General features: G+C 34.2%; 1 protein-coding gene across 1 annotated transcript in view; it reads left to right on the top strand.

The window, feature by feature from the left end:
* LOC139148851 (calmin-like) overlaps positions 1 to 21,127 on the top strand; it is a 44,585-nt gene that overhangs the window by 22,924 nt on the left and 534 nt on the right. The window contains exons 3-5 of the mRNA XM_070720280.1: positions 14,310 to 14,371; positions 19,680 to 19,774; positions 20,255 to 20,291. Coding sequence (XP_070576381.1) covers positions 14,310 to 14,371; positions 19,680 to 19,774; positions 20,255 to 20,291 — 194 coding nt within the window. The remainder of the gene's footprint in view (positions 1 to 14,309; positions 14,372 to 19,679; positions 19,775 to 20,254; positions 20,292 to 21,127) is intronic.

Here is a 21,127-nt window from a genome sequence, read left to right as displayed (position 1 = left end):
AGCTTTCTGTTAGCCTCATTATCATAAGCATTTTTTCCTATTACCAAAACTTTGCAGTTTGTTGCATATGAGAAAAAAAATGGTGGTTTTGCAGTTTTAGGAATTCGAAATATTGATCCGTTAAATGTTTCATGGGAGGAATTCTTTGAATGCCAGTTTGAGTTGTACACACTTTATACTGTAATATTTTAACAATTCGTGAGTTTACAAAGACACAAAGCTATGCTTTTGATCAGCTGTCCTCATTTTATCATGTAGACAAGCTGCATGCATACATGAAGACTAGTATGAAGGTGTACGTATTTGAAGATAGCTGTGTCCCAGGTACAGAACATAATCAAGCAAACTCCTGGGGTCTTTCTTCAAGAGCGTTTTCTTGCAGTTTGGTAATTAAAATTTACTGTATGAGGTTGTTGTCCAGTATTGTCTTGCATATTGTTAGGGTTTGATCAACTGTTTGTCACCAAGATGCATAAAATATATATGGTTAAGCCCACTAATTTTCTTTTTGCAGGATAAAAATCTTAAGCAAGTAAAATCTTGTGTTGTGCTCGACAATATTTGTGAAAAATAATTTTGACATTCTCACAGATCCCTTCCCTAGGCAATCTCAAAATATCAGCCAGCAAATAACCTTGCCAAATTCAGAAGGACATTTTACTCTTGCATCTTGCATATATATCAGATAATGAGCTCTGAAGTTTGACTCGATTGTCAACTTTAGTCATTCAAGTACAAAGCTGATACAAGTTCTGTTGTTTCCCCTTAACATTCTCAGAAAAAAAACAGATACTGGAACACTTGTAGTGAAAATATATGTCATTCTTCTTTGACATAATTTGAAGAGTCATAATAGCTGCCTGCATCACCTCAGCAAATTTTGCAAGATCTTATTAAATTAGACAAATTGCAGGAATGTCAAGACATGTACAAGTATTTGGTTGATAGGACAAATATTTCACGGCTAACCTAAATTCCTGATTAGATTTCATGAGATATAAACTGTGTTTACATATTCCTGAACTCAACTTGAACATAGACCCCCTACAAGAATAGAAGACAATACAAACGATTTACAGAATGTGTCCTTGGTGAAGATACTTATTGAACAATGGCTGCTATCGTTCTCCACTCCTTTCTACATTTAAATAGTCCAACTGCCGTGAGATTTTAGTCCTAACAATGAGTACAAAAAGGTACTATATCGGCGACAGTTTTGACTCCCTTTGTAGTGAAACTGTTCAAATAAACGACTGCTTGTGAAGCGTCCGGTTGTTTTTCATCTGATTTGTAAAAAATGACAATAAAAACAAAAAGAGATCCCAAGCGTATTTGTTGTATAGAGTTTCTTTCATTGTTGAATACCAAAATGTGTTCTTTTATCAAAATGAGCAGCTTTTTTCCCTTTTGTTCAGTCATTTCTGCCGTATTTCAATTTCAATTTGGAGATTTAGAAGATGCAAACAATAAAACTGCAAAGAGTCCTCTGATTCATTATTTGTACATCAGCAGTGTTCTCTGCTAACAATCAGTCATGTATACAATCACATTGTCAATGCATGTAAGACAGGACCCTTCTTCAGGTATTGTAGTCAAGTTTGGTGAAGACGTACAGATATATAATGAGAGACTACTATGTACCCATACTAAGACATTATATGAGGAATATTTCAAGTAGCTACATGCCTGGCTGTGTATCTGTACAGAGGCGTCAATAGATTGATATGTTGATAGCTACATGCACTGCTCAGCTTGAGTCCTGCTAATGTCACTGTGATCATGTGACATGATACAATGTTTCTCTTTGTAGTTTGGTTATTAAAGGCCCTTTTCAAGTTCTCCATAAAGTATACGAGTGCAATGTTAATCCGCCAAACCTTTTTACAACATATATGCGTTGCTACTGTGCTAGGGTCATAGACTTTAAAAACTTTTGCAATATTCTAGTGTATACATGTATACCATGAACTTTAGGACACATATCCATTACATTCTAGGAGGGAAGAAGCAAGGCAAACCCCTCAATCAAGTGGACATAAGTATATACCAATAATCATAAAAAAATTGTATTTCAAACATTTACATATATGTAAATTCTGTATTATCATGCAAATTAGCCAACCCATAGTATTTCAGAATCATGAAGGTCACCCATTCAGATTCCATTCTGATAGGGTATTGAAACAAATATACAGGAAGAAGAGGACAAAAGAAAAATTTATTTTTAGTATTAAAAGGTGTATATTTATGGGTAGTGATGGTGCCATCTGGCAGTAAACCGAAACAGTTGTATTTTTGCAAGTCAATAAAACATGAACTGGTTATAGCATTAGTGAACTTGAAAAGTTCAGGGTTGTGACACATACTGGCAAAGAAAACAGAAGCAACCCTCTCCTTCGAAACTGAAAATTATGTTACAATTTTGCTCACCTGTCAACTAAATTATGCAATACTGCAGCACTGCAACTTTACAAATTTGCTTTTCTGGATAGAAAGCCAGGTATGCTTACTGAGTGGTCAAAATATTTGAGTTGACATACAATTGTACTGACAAAGGACAAGAAGTAGTTAAGGTGGCGGTAAAGGCTAGAGCGTCAGTTATAAACTTCAATAAAACTATTAAAACACAAAAGTAGTCAACATTCTCTGTGGAATAAAAAAACTAGACATTTGGGGTCAAAGGCATTGCAGAGTTATAGCCCGTTGAAACTTCTGAAAAACTGACCAAATAAGAGGAAGTTGGGGATTCCTTAGTGTATTAACTATGGTAGAGGTCCCCTAGCTTTTAAAAAAATGTTTGAAAAGGGAAAGTCATTTTTTACTGTTTTTCAGGAAAGTTTGACAAGGCAGTGCTTGCATTCAGAATGCGTGACTGCTATTGTAAATGCATTTTTAGATTCTTTGAGTGTCAAAGAGGTGTCAAAAGTGAGATTAACCAAAAAGACTGCTCTGTGACTTCAAAAGAGGGGTGCAAATATGGCTTGTTTTCAACATTTTTGACAGAATAACAGTTTTCCTACATAATTTTATGCCAATTTAATCCAACCTTTGAAATGAGATATAGACATGGAATTTTTACAGCCTATTAACAAGGTCACAGATAAGATTTGTACGGCACAATTTTCCTGTATTTGAAGTACTTTTTGAAAAATCACATTTTGAAATTTGAAAGAATTTTTAATGATTTTTTGATATGTAAACCCATGTAAAATCATAAAACAAATTTTATCTACAAATCCTGCCGTACAAATCTTACAATTAATAGTGTCAACATATTTATAACTAATTTGGTAATATTAATACTATCCAAATATTATTAATTCAAATATGTAAAAAAAATATGAAAAATTAAATTTTAATATTGATTGGTGTCATATTTCAAAATCATGGCTGCAAATATACAATTTTTATATTTGTTGGAGAAAGTATTAAGTAAGAGAGTTATCCTGAAATTTGAACTAAATATCTTGATTCTAACACTTGAAACTTGACATTAACTCTGAGAAAAGAATTGGTGCAAAAATAGCCTTTACCGCTATCTTAAGATTGTTGGTTTTTTCCATCATTCTCTGTGTGACATACAAAAGATATTACACAAACCAACCAAGGCTACTCTCGCTTAACATTCATTGTACAAATACATGTATATGTCTAACTCCATATGAAAGTTGAACAAGAGTCTGTCTGGTTTGTTACAATCAGATCTGTCAAGTACATGCTTTATGTGATGCCAAGTATTCTCTGAGACTGGTATATCAGACAGGAGTGTTGGCGTGTAAAAAATACACAATGCCTATGTGTATTGATGGCTTGGATATTTTTCTTGTGAAAAGCAAAGAGTATGTTTTCAGGCCAAACATTGAATTTTAAATTAATAATTTTTTCGTCCCAAAATTGTGTTCATAAATGAGTCAAACAAAAATAGAGAGGTTAGTCATATTATATGACTCATATCATATGAATATATGAACAAAGTATGATATAAACAACTGTGTTGGATAGCAGAAATTGCCTGACAGGGTAATGAAATGTAGCTTGGTGCAATACAGGACACAAGTCTCTTTTCTTGGTCATTTTGCCATCATTGAGTACTTCATAATGTGAAAGCTGTCCCACTCAGCTCAGGTCATTTGTGAATGAGAACTCTCCCCTAAGGTCACCCGTGTGTCAAGAAAACAAAGGCATGGAGTTGCATAGAGTGGGAACCCCCGCAAGCAGGTTTTTTTTCCAAAGTCTACAGGAGAAAGTGGGCGGAATATTGAGCAGTCACTCAGAATTTGTACCCGCATTGGTTTACCCAAGGACAATACATATTTTGTTTTGTATGTGTTCAGGCTGCCAAGATTGATGGTGGGTAGACACCTGTACTATATGTGATATATTGATAGAGTCATCCCCCTCCAAAAAAAAGAACATACTTTTTGTGTCTCGAAATTCAATGGTTGCTTTGGCACTAGAAAGAAAAAGAAAATACAGAAATAAATCAGTGGCGATATTTTCTTTAATTCCCGTTGAAAAGAAAGGTCATTAGCTCTGTGAGGGGTCTCCAATCATACAGCACGGCTTTTATGACATCTTGTACTTTTAGGCAGCTTATGAAATTTATCTGTGGATGCTGTCAAGATGACACCTGTTGATTTTACGCTCATTAACCATAGCAGTGAGTAATAAGTGACATGTGTTCCTCATCAGTAGTGTCATTTGTTTATGGTTTGTACTGTGATGGAATAAATGCTCACTAAGCCCCATTCACAAATCACCAAGGTAGAGCTGCAGCAATGGTAAAGCCACTAGATCAGTCTCCATGTGAAGTCAGGTAGTTGCAGACCCAGAGACAGGAATGTGTACATTTCATTGTCAGGGAATTAGCATTGTTTAAAGCACATGGTATTTCATTGAAGTAGGAAAACGGCAAATCAATAAATTACAACATGCACACCATGTTTTTTCCCTCCTGAATTACAGTGGCATTTAACTTAAGCTTCGTAGTCTGTACAGCGCTATACATCAATTAACGGCAGCGTATGTTTGTGTGTAGCATTATAAGGGCATGCGTTTAAAATAGCCCTATGTGTCATACATGCATTTTATATTTGCAAAATTCACTTGGAGTGCTATATTTAGCCATTTGTAGTTACCAGTTCAACTGACAAGCATACACGCAAGCTGTTGTGCGCCATGAAAGCTATGGGACCCTAACCAAAGTCTGTTGCCACAGTCGCACACCCTGGTGCAGGAAATTCTATTAACCTGGCTTCCACAGGTGCATCTGTTGTACGGCAGCGTTTCCACTTTGCGGTGGTATTACTTGTGAGTTGTATGTTGTGTGCACATTGCTGAGTCGGGAACTCGTAAAACTCTGTGATGTTGCGGAGAATTCGGAGACTCGGCAGAAAGAGCAGCAAAGGAGACGATGACAGGAAACAAGGCAGGGGCAGGGATGAGATGATGTATGTCCATGTTGATTTTAAGGTTGGATGTAAGTATCCAAACATGACAAGATAAGTTGATGTCAGGGCTTGAGTAATGGTAGAAATATCATTATGTCCATGTGAAAACAGTCATCAATTGATAGTGTGACCCCATTCAGTGTGCACTTAGATGTATACCTGTACATGTATGTATAGTGATAATGTTATTGCTTGGTGGAAAATGCGGTTAAAGACTGCTTGTGTCAGTATACGGAATGGTATAGCTTGGCAGTGCTGTTGAAAGTTATAAAATAGTTTTACCTTTGCAGTTGCAATATTACCATCAGTATGTGCGGTAATTATTTGAACGGGCAAGACCAGAAAGTTTGATGACACTGATACATACTGTGTACACTTTGAACATCTGTGAATGAATGATAGCTAGCATGTCTACATTTATTTGTATAATGTGGTCAGGAGATCATATTTTTCATTGCATTATCACTGCAATTACTCACTGAAATGTCGTGGTCTTATTTTTTGCATAAACTGGCAACTTTTTCCATATCTTTGGTGACATTGAGTTGGTCAACATCGAGTCAAGTTAGGTCAACTGACCCTTGCACTTGGGGGCAAGGTCAACGTGAAATGTGGGGAAACTCCCTCCCCGCAGAATATCCTGGGAAAGTTGAACTGAGTTTTCATTGCAAGTTTGTGCAGTTTGCAGAGTAACCTTCTGCTCGTTAATGATGATATATTCATTTTGTCCAGGTTATGTAACTTTCAATTTATTTTTGGTCAACTTGCAGTTTATTGAACGCTGTTTGAAAATGAACGTCAGGAGCAGTAAATCTAACATATGGTCGTTTTAAATGAAAAAAAATAATTTATCTGTGCCAGAAAGTGAGAATACATTTTAATGATTGATGTTTATACTGATGCACACTTTAATAAAAGTCATATTGAAAAATTTTGTGTAAATTACACAAATTTACTTGAAGATAGTGAGTTTAATGCAGTGTTGCAATATTACAAATATTACGAAATAGTGACATGTTACAAATGACAGCTGTCCATGGACAAAGTAAGATGATTATTCTTTGAGTTACGAAAGAATCTGACAAAAGAATCCATTGACATGGCATGACAATCATATCTTTACATGTGAAGGTTATCTGATAAAACAGCATGTTCATGGTTGTTGTACTTTTAACAGACGTTATGCTATTGAGCCACAATCGACCGAGAGCCATGGACATGTGATGGCGTGGTAAATCATGCCTTGTGTTCCAACATGAGCAGTCTCATTTGTCGGGTTCAGTTCAAGCTATTGTTTGATCAGGATTTGAAATCAATAGTTGCTACAATAGGGTTATTGTCAAGTGGTCTATTTCATGGTTGGACTTTGTCATTAGAACCATTCATTTATATAGCATATTGGTCACCGCTCAGACAATGTTAGAACACCCAACATAGCTCTTTAAATATTTTCGATGTGAATTTGAAAGTTTTGTCATTTTGTTATTGTTGATTTTGTTGATTATTTATTTGCCAACTTAAAAAAAGACAATTTTGTTTGATATATTCAGTACAAGTAACAAAAAATAAACTCTTATCATTGCCTCAGTAGCAATACCATCCATACCATTACACTTTCAGCATACAGCTGTCTTCATTACCTTCAGCTTACTTTCTATCCATTCAAAAATACTGGTTTTCTGACGGTGGTCACAAAATTAATTTCAAATGGACAGGTTTTTTGCAAAAGCAGTCTTAAATCTAATTATCAATGATATATAAACTGAATATGTCAACATATACATTATTGCATTCAAACTAAGCAGCAAATATTAATCTATGAAATATTAAAAAGCAAACAAAGTGAGGAAATTTAATTTCTTTGGAGCAAGTGCGGCAGGTTTGGTGTACGTGACATGTTCCAGTTGGACTGTATCATCAGTAGAATGCTATGAATAAAGTATTCAGGTCATTACTAATGGCAACCAAACTATGAGGGTAATATATTTCATGGACAATGCTGGTTTGGACATTTGAGAAGTTCATTAAGTGAACTTTAGTAGGATTGCTTGCATCTTTTGATCAAAGGAAAAAAAGAAAAGGGTTTGTTTGCTCCTTGTTTTACTTTGTGCGAGTTTTTGACTTCAAAGTCTGTAGACAATATCAGGGTGTGAAACTTTGATTGTCAGGGCTGCCTTTGTGATTCCTTGGAGGCATCTTCACCATTACTTAAGTTGTTTGGACTACAGGTTGTGATGGACTCATTTTGAAGCCAGTAGAGTTGGCACTCTCTTTCTTTGAGGAAAATTGAAAATTTAATTCTTTTTACTAACTCAAGTTAACATAGAGTGATAGTTATTTTAATTCAAGACATCAGTAGAAAACCCTTCTTCTGTCCAAACATTGCACAATGTGTCCAGATTTTAATTCTCGGTTATGAAAAATAATTGTTAAAATTTCCTATAAGCAAAGTATGAGTGGCACTTGTTCATTTGTATAGGCGTGTAATACATGTAGAGATCTACATGAATGTCATGTTTGTTTGGTGGAGGCATATTGAGTAGATATGCAAATATTTTGAAATGATTGATGATGTATTGTAGATAAGTGATAGGGGAGAAAGATGTGCATGTACATTTACACTTTGGCTTTGAACCTGACATCAACCTTTACCTCAGACTTTTCAATCAATGGTCAGAATTTAATCAATGATAATTTGATATTGTTTTTGTATTAAAGGGACGGTAACATGCAGTAATATTTCTGGTATTTCTGTTCTACGGTTTTGACTTTTCCCTAAAATACGCTGATCTACCAACACCGGGCATGGTTAACAATATTGTTATTGTTGGCAGATGACTTCCTGTCTTGACTAAAGCAAGCATAACATTGGAATGCTGTGTTAACAAATTGAAAACATAGGCATTTTATTATAGTTTTGGAAGTATAATAAGAAACTGTATTTGACAAACAGGAAAAATTTCTGAATTACATACATGTGTAAAAAGGCTGCAGCGAATGTAGCTTTCATTGGTTCAGACAGTATCAGTTGGAATACACAATGCATCTGTGCATAAGATATTCATTCTTATTCTGTCACTAGAAAGTTCTAGTACATAGATAATATATCAAATTAAAGAAAATTTTTCTATTTTCTAAAGTGTAGAGGTTACACCTAAGTGATTTTGAAATCACAGGCTGTACTCTTGTGTCCTTCTTTCACTACGGTGTCAAATAATAAAAAAGCAATTCAGCGGGGTAATAATTATCTGTTTATTACCCTGACACACTTACATGATATATATCCAGTATTTATGTGCCTTATGGTAGATGTCTGTTTGGATTTTTGTACTTGTGTATCTTTTAATTTTTAAGATTAGAGAAGTGAACTTCTTACTTTTATTTGTATATAAAGTTTCATTACAATTACTTTATATCCTTTCATACAGACAAATGTTGAAAACTTTGATTGCTGTAAGATGGCAATGTACACAGATTCAAAGTATACAACAAACTACCGGTACATGTATATGAGTGACTTGAAACAAAAAGTGGTCCTGGCAACTGATTTCTTAATTTGATTTATATATTTAAACCCATGAAGAAATCTCTTCATTGTTGACAAGCCGACTGCCTTTTATCGGAACAATTTGCTGTAAATAATTCAAGCCCATGGATACCACATCCATGTACATGTACATGAAAGAAAAACTTTGGAAATAGAAAAGTGTCGCAAATGTCAAACTTGGAGGTGATATTCTTGAACCATATACTGTTGGCTAAAGTAGTAACTGACTTTCCATTGCTGCATTTTGTTTGCAGTGGTTGATTGTTATGAAATGGTACGTTTATGGTCAATCATGATACATGTAATGTGTTTGTTGGTAGAGTGTGACAGACTTTCTGAAAACACACTCTACACATGCATATTTGACAAATTGATTGGGAGAATATTTACGTATGAGAGAGCTCCACAGAATCTTTAGACTTACCCTACTGGTGTCGATCAGCAGCAATAGCTTCCAATGAAAGTTCCAGTTTTAGTCAAAGTGTAGGATATGTCACCAGGGTTCATCTCTTCTACACATCTTTGGATAACATAAAATACCTCCCAGTTTTGACAGAAAAGTTTGTCTTATTTTTTTACTGTAAATTTGTATTCTATGCAATTCTCAAGTAGAACAGAGAATAACATACACATGTCAAAAACCTGTGATTCAAGGTACATTGCGTTCATTGGACCTTTCTAGTAAAAACATTCAGATGTCAGTATGTGCAATAATTGTACTGGAGTCACTAACATCATGAATTTCTAGTGTGTAAGATAGGAAAAGAATAGTTCAAATATTTTGTAGATATGTTAATGTAGATGCTCCTTATGTAAATGAAGGACTTGTAGGTTTTCCTTATTTTAAAGAATAAGTTGGACCTCCTGTGGAGCTGACAGTGGTATGATATCACAACCACAGACCAATTGTTGGTCATCATAGATGGTCATTCTACACCAGGCACACAAACAGATAGAGTGTCTCGGAGGCTAATTGAGGTCAAAGGTCAAAAAGTTCACAAACATAACACTTTCCTGTGTTGTCACCACTGGGATCCAAAGTGTGTATGTGGAAAGACCATGGCCGCGAATGGCTGATATTTTTGAATGTTTTCCTTGACCTACATGGATATAAATGTACAGTTTACATTCGATACGCTGTCAAAGTGATGGAATGTGAATGGAAAAAAGCGTCGCTCTGGAGATCGGCACTGGCAAACTTTGTATGAGGAGTTTCCAGAGGGATGGATACTCAGAAGTAAGACATTTGGATTCTGGGAATGTTTTTGTGTTATGCTTTGATACTTTCTGTTCTATGGGAATACAGCATCTTTTATGTTTCATCCAAGAAGTCTTGTCTGGGGAAACGTTTAAACTTGGAGTCTTTGCTTAAAAGTATCAAGTTAGCAATGATAATTTTTATCTATAATGTTTCTTGGAACCGTTTATCAAAATGTAATTATTTTGCAAGTATTGCTGTGATATCACTTATCAAGGCATGACATGTATAGTTAAGGTATATATGATGTGTAGAGTGTGTTGATCCAGGCCCTATTACGGGATATAGTTTGTTTCCTGCAGTCAGGAGGTTGAAGAACCGTCAACATCCAGTGTATATTCATCAATAGTGTAATTCAACGCACAAATTTGCCAGGAAAGTAGTCTGATGCCATCCTGCAAATTCTCATTAGCATACTATTACTCTGTACAGAAATGTGATTAGAAAACATGATATTGTTACGTCGGTAAAATAAGAAGATTGGTGTTTTCTGAAAAGTCTACGTCATTTATTCACTCACTGCATATTGTATATTGTACGGTTCTGTGATGAAACCTCTCCTGAGAGCCAGTCAGGTGTCTATAATTAGTTTTCTTTATCATGCTGTGGCTGTGTGGTTTATCATGGTGTGGCTGTGTGGTTTATCATGGTGCACATATGCTTTGAGTAGATAGGGTCATGATGTTTGCCAATTAATCTTGAATAATCTTCTAGAATTTATTTTCATTTGTTTGCTGCAGTGCAGTGGTGTTATATTTATATACTGTGAGTTTACAGTTGTCATATGTTCCTGTATTACAACACAATTTCGTATCTGTCCCATACTTTATCGTAAAGGAAGTGTTTCAGATAAGCAGAAGTCATTCGTGGCCATTCTGCTATGCCAACTGTCTGGATATGAGCCTGTATCTCCAAAAGCTGATGTAGCCAAAAGTAGTATAAGCAAGAGTGATTTTTGTTACAAAACTGGTTTATCTAATACTAGCTAGGTAGATTACATGTGCTGTGCTGTGGTTTGAAAGTATCCACAATTCTGATATTGAATACCCAATGTGTTATTGCTGGTATGTGTGTACATGTATTGTGCCCATGACCATGATTAACACACATACAGAGAGCCATCTCTTTTCTAACATTTGTTAGTGTTGGTGTAATTCCACCTTTGGTTTTTGGATACACGGGAAGACGATACCAAATTATTGCCAAATCTTAATGGAAGCGGTATTTCAGTATTTATCAATTTGCTGGTACATCCAGTGTTCAGTGCCTAGCCAGATCATGTAGCATTAAAAATGATAGTTCTTTGCCAGTCCTCCATAAACATAATTATCTTGTAAGTATGTATAGGGATTATATTACAGTCTAACTATATCAGTGTCAACTCTGGGTCACTTGTGTTTCATGTCCTGCGAACAAAATTCCAAATTTATATTATATATAAGGTCAGAAGGAATACCATCAATTAGGTGTGAGAGTTTGAACTCTCAGTCACAGAGACAAATATGATATTCAGGGCCTGGGCCAACTTATATCAAAAGTGCTGTGCTCTCATTGTCCTCAAACAAAACACAAATCACGTATTTTGTGAGCGTGCTCAGTTGTGTTTGTGTTGGCAGGGCAACATAATGATTTATTTCGGCAATAATTGTTGGAGAGGGTTATCATTTCACCCCAAATTCTCTTGTCAATCATTTCAAAACTTCATATGTACATTTGATCACAATGTTGTATAACAACAAAAGGCACTCTAAAGTATGTTATTAAAGAAAAAAACATTTTATAGTGTTTTTTTTTGCAAAGTACACAAAGTAGTTCTGTGTAAGTTTGGCAGAATGTGTCCAAAGTTCATTTATATGTACAACAAATAACACACAAGAAGAGTGAAAGAACCCGTCAGTTCCATTTACCATGGTGTAGGGATTCCAAGTGACAATGTGAAATTTTTGATAAACAGCTAAAGTATCCTCTTGTATTTTAATGTATCCATCTGTTGACTTTTTTGAAATTAATTTGTGTCACCTGATTCTGTTGTCTGTGATAACTTCAACCAGCATATCGTAATGAGCAAAACTGAGTCACTGCAAGCTGACCTTGATTATTTATTGGCTGGATGTCATGAAGTGATATTATTTCAGTATTATATTGCATGTGACAATTTGGCTTCATAAGACATGGTATGTGGTATACAGTGATGCAGTTATAGATTACCAGCAATCATCACTGTGGACTTTATCAACAGATAGTTTGTACAAGAACCTTTAATACATGTAGTACAAATATTTCATGAAAATTTTTGAGTGGCTTTTACACAATGAGACTGTAAAACTTCAATATTTTAGTGATTAAAAGTAAATGTCATCATAATCTTTCATAATGTCAAATTTGCCCCAATTTTTGCTGTATTGGAGATATTTGTGTTACTAATAGTTTCAGCAGGCAATTAGTGTTGAATTTCCAGGTATATTATATTATTTAATTGATGTACACAGAGTGAGATTAGGTTGTTTTGCCATTGCACACTGATATATTATATACATGTACATAAAGTTTGTACCTGAAGTAAATCAGTTTTTAATTGAAAAACAGAAAAATGTAGTCTTAACTCAACACTGATCTTAAAAAGGTATGTGTACTTTGTATAATGTAATAATCTAAAAATTCTATTTCATAATGATATTATAATGTAAGTATTCCCCCTCCATAAATTAAGTTTCTTAACTCGTTGAAAACTGTTCAGCAAACGATGAGTCATTTGTCATACAGTATATTGGTAAATGTTTAAATTGTAAAGTGCTTGAAAAGTTAAGGCTTTTATGCTTCACTTCAATTTCATAATGCCATTAATAGAATTATGCAGACTTTCTCCATTCTCTTGTGTTATTTGTGGTCATTTTTTTCAGTGTTTACTGTATAATCCTATGGTCATGTCATACACAGTGCTCTTAAGCAGAATGTGATAGATCTGAATTAACTAGATAAGGTGGAATACACTTGTCCTCTTGGATATTACAAAGAGACATCAAACTGAGTAAATACAAAAAAAAAAAATCAGCAGGAATGATATATTTAAAAAGATATATTTTGATTTGAAGAGTATGCGACATAATTAGTGTGAGCGATGAGGAGGTATCGTGTTTACCCTCTGGTAATGTCATCGCCATGGTGATCAAGTGCTTGACATCAGATATGCATTTCAGACTGAGTTAACATGTAAAAGTTTTGACCAGTGTATGGATGCTTGGAGTAACAATGATATAAATATACTGGTGGGAATGGCAAATTGGAATATTTTATATTTGAATATATTTATTTTAAGCAATGTAGTTTATTTCACAAGCACGTACTCCTGTGATTAAATGTGACAGTGAAATGTTAAGAAGCACCCATAGACTAGTACTTACCATAGACTAGTACTAACCATAGACTAGTACTAACCATAGACTAGTACTAAACCATAGACTAGTACTAAACCATAGACTAATACTAACCCATAGACTAGTACTAACCATAGACTAGTACTAAACCATAGACTAGTACTAACCATAGACTAGTACTAACCATAGACTAGTACTAAACCATAGACTAGTACTAACCATAGACTAGTACTAACAATAGACTGGTACTAATAATAGACTGGTTCTAACAATAGACTGGTACTAACATAGACTAGTACTAACCATAGACTAGTACTAAACCATAGACTAGTACTAAACCATAGACTAGTACTAACCATAGACTAGTACTCTTACAGCAGTCGGTATGCCAAACAGCACTGTCAGTATAACAGCTCACAATAATGAATCATTTAAAATGTACAGATGTACACAGCTACAGAGACCAGCCTTAGAAAAATATTTACGATGCAAGTATTTTGCAGCAAATTACATGTAGTTCATAAATATTTCAACTTATATGACAGAGAGCAAGTCCACAATCCTTTGATTGTGTGAGTTTAAAAATATGGAGATAGATGTAAAGTAATTTATAGTTTCATCTTGTAGTTTCCACTTCAGTCATAATTAAACTTTTGACATTGTTTAATTTTTATTTTCAGATGAGCAAGAATTAGTTCAAAAGAAGACGTTTACAAATTGGATGAATTCAATTCTTGCCAAGGTAAATATTCTGAAACATTTTTGCAGTTTTACATCCACCATTTTGCTGATACTTTCTTGTTGATAGAGTATTGGTGCATTAGATTTAAGAAAGCTGTTTGCAGCTGATAAGGGAAACAGTTTTGAAGAATCCATAATGACAAATATGTATTTTATTTGAAGTGGTTAGGAAGCCTTTGTCTCATGTATGACTGTAAATCACGCAATAGGAACATTGCACAACATCAATGTCCACATGTGTTTTTACAAAGTGTATCATTAAATAAGAATACATAATTGGCAACCTTCAAATCACAGCCTGTAGCTGTGAGTTTGTCTGTAGATTTATAGCCTTCAATACAATGGTATGGAGCAATGCCAAGAGACGCCATGCATGTCAAGACATTGCTTTCCACACACCTAGTTTTGTCCCATTGAAGGAAACAATACCAGTGTAGCACATTAAAATAAATAACAGAACCTTACTTTAGACTACTTTCTGTATAACTCTTTCCATTTAGGACCATTGGGAAAACAGTTATGGACTAAAATTTGGTCTTCATTCTTTTGCTTATTTACCCCCTGAGTTTTCTGTCATATTCCTTGAGTCAATCTTTGATAAATTTTACTCATTTTGCTGCAAATGATAAAATCCTCTTCCTTTCATCACACGGAAGCCAGTCAAATTGTTGAAAGAAAAAATTGAAATCTGCAGTTTAGGAAAAGCCCATTTCAACTCGAAGACTGCAGAAGCAGTGGCTACAATAATTTTGGCAGTCAGTATACACTGCACATGTACATGTACATTTTGAGGTAATATGCACTTCGAATATGGAGTATATATGAATATGAGTATATATGAGTATATGAATAGGAAAAAAACTTTTTTTCAAACTTTCCCTCACTGAAATTTTCAACCGTTCTCTACCAAATTAAGAACAAAATCAGGAGTGACCGTGTGAAGTTTTGGTACCAGGGAAAAATAATTACTGGGCATTTACAGTATTTGAAATTCAAAATGACTGCCATCCCTGTGTTAACTCTGTGGGGAAAAATAAAACATTTGATTTCAAAAAACTAAGATGTGAAAACTTTTCTGACACCAAGAGCTTTAAAACAAACCTCCACAAGTGAAAGATCAGAATGTCTGTCCTGAGATGCATTCTGCCTTTAGTAATGGAGTCCTACTGAGTATTGCTTGTGTCAATTTCATGATTCAAAATTTTATCCTGATAACTTTGAGATTTGAGGGAAATTAGAAGAACCGACAATTCTCATTTGTTGATTCTGATGACAAAGTTCTTGCAGACTTTTCAAAAAAAAAAAAGGAATGTAATCCCAACAATATGGTACAATATGTATTGTTATGTAAATCTAATGTCCTTTTGAGGTTTTTATGATCAACAGGAGGACTGTTCAGTAATTGATGCAGTAATAAATGCTGGTCTTCTCTGCATTGAAGCCTGCAACTTTCAATTGAAATGCTATTTTCTGATGATATTAAATTTCAAACAAATTATTTATCTCGCTCATTAGCAAGTGGTTGAACCAATAGAATCAGCTTTGGCTCGGCAAATGTATTTGCTTTTCTACTTTAAGTTTTCATCCACTATTTTCAGTGTGATTTCATGTTTACAAGATGAGATCATGAAGATTTTAAAAAAAGTATTTCACCCTTTCATGTGTGATGAGTGACATTTGTCTCCCTTCAGAAAACATTCTTTCAAGTAGTCTAGGTTTACACCAGAAAGGCCAGCAAATATAATTAGTAGTTTAATTTTTACATGTATGGTTTTATCCACTGTACAACCATGCTAAATGAAAGAAATGTCCTGGTAGAATTGAACAGCATGAATGCCACAAAGCAGAATACTTGTATAAAGGATATCTATGATTTACACACCACACAGAATCTGACTTGTGTGTATGATGGTAAAATGATGATTTTTCATACATTATTGTCAACCTGATAGACATATACAGAGTTTTTTATAAACCGTCATCTGTGTCAGTTCACTATTAAGTACATCTGTATGCATTCATAAATATACATGTATATTAAATAGTATAAAAGCTATTATCATATTAATGATAAAGTACATAATATCCAAATTATGTCTATCTGTATAAATGCACAAAATCTAGAGAATATTGTCTGCATAATTTGTAAAACAGATTCCTTGATATCATCTGTTCTTTGAGTCAGAAATATACTTCCTAACCTGCCAGTGTGTTTCACAGCTGTCAATGATGGCCACTGATAAACCAAACTGTTGGGGCGGTCATTTGATTTTATGTGACAAATGTCCGTGTGTATTCAACTCCTTATTTACTCTGTGGCACATCAATATGTCAGTTGTATTTGTAATCAGCATGAAAAGAAGAGGTTAACTTGTTAGTCAGGTCAGTCTACAGTCAGAGTTTAACCGCAGGTTATTAAATTTCCCTTATTTTAATTTAGGAGAGTACCAGTTTTTATGTAGTTGGCTGTCAGGTCATATTGCCATCTTAACATTACCCTGACCTGAAAATGTTGATGTTTAATGGTTACTAAAATTAGTTACATGTACATGAGAAGTAAAAAAGATAGAGATGACATAAAAAGGTGGCATGAAATTTGCAAAGATATCAGTGAAATTGACAAAATATGCTTTGTAATACAATAATCAGTGTAGAGTACATCTGCCCTTCCTTCAAATTCTTTTTAGTTGCTTTTTATTACTTTTACATGTAATCCAAAATACTGTATTAAAAACAAGCCTGACTGAAATTTTTTAATTCCCAGTTGTTCTTGTCATTTCCAGTTGTTGACTGAAGAAAGTTGCCATATCTTTTTGGAGTTGAAAATATAAGAAATGAATATCATCATTGATTTGTAAATGTTTCAGGACAGTGGGCATAAAGTGAATGAGTAATGCCCCAGAATAACAACTACAAAAGTACATCAACTCAGACAGGGTTTAATTTCACAATTTAAAGCATCGCGAATATCAGCCAACAATGGCTAGTCTTGCCTGCATCCATCATATGTTTTGATCTGTAAAAAATAAAGCCTACATTAAATGTATCACTAGCTAAAGATGAAATTTCAATTATTGAGATTGCCATCTCATTTTGACCAATTCAATACTGCCTTCAGCTTTTGATAAAAATGCTTCACTGAATATCCTACCGTTTATATTGGTGACAGTTCATCATACATGTACATGTATGCCCACATTGATATAGATCTGTACAGAGATATGCAATAATAAAAATCATCAAAAATATCCCAAGTTAAACTTTGTGATAGTCATATCTCAAAGCCTAGCGCTGTGTACTTGCAATGTGGTGTATTATATCATATGTTATCTAATCTAGTGGCTAACCGGTTATTAAAACTGTGTTCAGTTATAGAATTCACAGAATGTACAATGTAGGTCGGTTTTCTTGAATTGTGTTCAAAGTAATTGATTTTCACCTTTACTTCTATTTACATTTACAATGTATTACAAATCAATGTCCCATGAAAATCCCACAAATATGATAAAATTTATTTCAATTACATGTAACATTTTCATGATCAAATTGTATTTTTTCTGTTAAGAGACATATTTTGCTTTCCAGTTTAAAATTTAGTTTTGGGAAATTTTCTATAAATATATACAGCACATGTAACGAGAGAAAATGATAATGTCTGTATCACTATTAACATTATTGATGAGATGGAGAGTAAGCTGTCTGTACAATTCAATGGCTAATTGTTTGGGGGAAGCAACCATCGTTAAACAGACCAACCAGACATGAAAAATTTTCTGAAGTACTTCTTCATTTTGCTTGATTTCACCTGACCTGGGATCCATCCATCTTGATTTCTGTTTGACGTGAGGTTTTCATGAGTTCAGATGACCCTTGCCTCGGTGAGAAGGTCATCTGAGGACAGAATCGTAGTATTACATACCTTAGTTACAAAGGCAGGCAAAACCTAATTCTGTTTGTACGGCAGATTTTCAACATATTGAAAGGATTCCGTTCTATGTTATGAATTCTTTGAATATTAAACAAGTTTGTATTTGCTGTTACAATATTATGACACTTTTTTCATCTTGAGAGATATATTGACATGTTCCTTGTATAGATTTCATAATATTATCATTACATATTTGAATTTGAGTTCATCACTATTTGTTTTTAAAGAAAATATGGAAGAAGAGAGAAAAAAGAACTAAAACATGGTACAGCAGAAACAACAAAAATGTGATAGATTTCCTTGGTTCAAAACTTAATGATATGAGGAATGTCCATTGAAATGTACGCAAAGCAAACAGTAGAACAAGCAAAGTATACGGTACTATATGTATGGTATATGCATTTCAATGGGGAAATACTCCTGTAGTGTTGAGTTTTGTTGGTGTAAATTCATATTTTCAACTGTGTGAGATTACGTTTGCAGAGATAATGATAATTAATATCAAATCAGAAAGAAAAGCTGATAGCAAGTAAATCCTCTTATGACTCATACATGTAAAAATGTCGTAAGGATTAACACATAATGTTAGAGTGATATGTGTATGTCACAAATGTTGGTGTTTATCAGATTATTGTTTTTATTGAACTCCATCAACTGGAGCTTTGCATGAATTTGCTATTATTTTTGCTCTGTTTGTGAAATTCAATTTCTTGTTTTCATTTGAAAACCATGTAGAATCATATCAAAATGCCCAGTGTTCTACTTGTCAACACATCCTGTATGTGTGTAATTTCAAGCATTATTGTTGACAAATGAATTCTAGTCCAGACCGGAATTCATTCGTCAACAAGAACACTGGATATTGCACAGAATGCGTTTGTTTGTGAGTATGATAGTGATATCGAGATGTATTTCAAAACACTTTGAAGAGAAGTAGGAAAAAATATACTTGCTTTCTAGAAGAATGTAAATGCAAATATTATCAAAAGTCAGAGCTATTGTCCCTTTGACAAGGTTGTGTCATCTCATGGTATCTGCTATTCTACTCCATTGAAATCCTCCTATCTAACATTATTGTAGAATAATGGATAAGGAAAATGAATATTCGGTTATCTCATTTTATGTGTTCAGAGTTATTGTTCTATTAAAATAACAGACCTTTGGCACAGAACGATAGTGATTTCTACAGACTTTTTCATATCTGCAAATCTATGTATTTCTTTCAGTTGATATCCAACACTACAATACTGTCAATACAGCTGTCAGCAAAGTTAACAATCCTCACACAGCCACAACAAATCTGTGTTCTAGGGAAAAGTAGTGTTTAACATCATAATCTTGTACATAATCTGATCTTGTCTGGATTCTTTTTGTGTTGCAGAGAAACCCACCATTGCAAATCAATGAATTGTTTGAAGACATTAAAGATGGCACCAAACTACTGGCACTCCTTGAGACTGTGTCAGGAGAAAAATTGTAAGCTAAGGATACCTTCTATTAGGCTAGTATCAGTGTCATAGCAGATTTTCAACTCTGCAGAAATTGATCCAAAGATGGATTTTAGATGATTTCAAATGTCAAGTAGACCAAAATGAAGAGGAATTTGCAGTGCTTTTGGAATTTGCAACTTTTGAGACCAGTTGCAGTAGTTTCACCCCATCCTATTCATGAACAAGTCTGCACGATTGAAAGCTGACAATAATTAAAATAGTAATCTACATACAGTGTAGCTTATGTCCATAAATCCCAAACATGTTGTCTTGTCATTACAGCGATATGAGAAAGGAAAGAACTTGCGAAGGTTACATTTTCTCAGCAACACCAAGACAGCTCTGGAATTCCTGGAGAAAAAGAAGTACAAACCATTATTTTTATTTGTACTCTGAGTGAGTAGATTATACAAACTTTAAAAGGTTGTGAGCAGATGTTTCCCCATGGATCAAAAACCCATTCCAGACAACTTCCGTTTAGACTCAGGGGCTATGGAAAGCAGGTATTATGGACAAAGATTTGATCCCAGTTTACAAGAAGATGAAAAGTAATTATGAAATTCAAAACGGTTCAAAAACTCCTACCCAATTTTAAATTGTATCATTTGCTAAATATAAAGCAATATTCTGTTGCATTCTGTTAACTGAAGTTTGTTTGAGTCCAATTATGCACTTGTAAAGACATACTGCAGTAATGACAAAATGATTAAAAACTTCATGATGATCAATTATGCTTTGTGTGAAAGAAGAAATTTACTGGAAGATATGGGTAAAGAAAACTTGGAGAGATTTATTTTCAGTATAAATTCATCAGGAATTTGTGAAGTGTCTGTCTCAAATAAAATCTAGGTGTATGAGTCCACATGTCAATGATGCAGTATTGCATGTGTGATTCATATGAAAGACTTCCATTCATTGTGTGTCAAAAGGAAATGGATATGCTGCATTGATAATCTGACAGGAATACATGGAAATCAGTTGTGTAACTAAGTTTAAACCAGGAAATTTGAAACATTAAAGTTTATACTCTAGTTGATTCTCAATACATGGAACTTGTAATGTAACCAACTTCCAGGAGGAAACACTAAAATAGTACGTTGTTGGATTATTGAAATTGTTACTGTTTGTTTGAAAGACTTCCAGCTCACAAATGAAAGAAATGTGGCACAATTTATCAACTGATGTCAGTGGAAAGAGTAATTTGGAATTAAAGGAGAAGATGCCTAGGGCATAGATTGTCGGACTGTTAAATTTTTACAATATTCTTTTGGCCTACCACTTCTGGGGGCTCATTTTGATTCTTATGGGGTAAATAAAATTTTCTCCAGCTTAGTGAAAA

This window comes from Ptychodera flava, chromosome 14 (assembly GCF_041260155.1).
Source record: "Ptychodera flava strain L36383 chromosome 14, AS_Pfla_20210202, whole genome shotgun sequence".
NCBI classification, from domain to species: Eukaryota; Metazoa; Hemichordata; class Enteropneusta; family Ptychoderidae; genus Ptychodera; species Ptychodera flava.
Note: the sequence above shows the minus strand (reverse complement) of the source record. Positions and strands in the feature narration are given on the sequence as shown.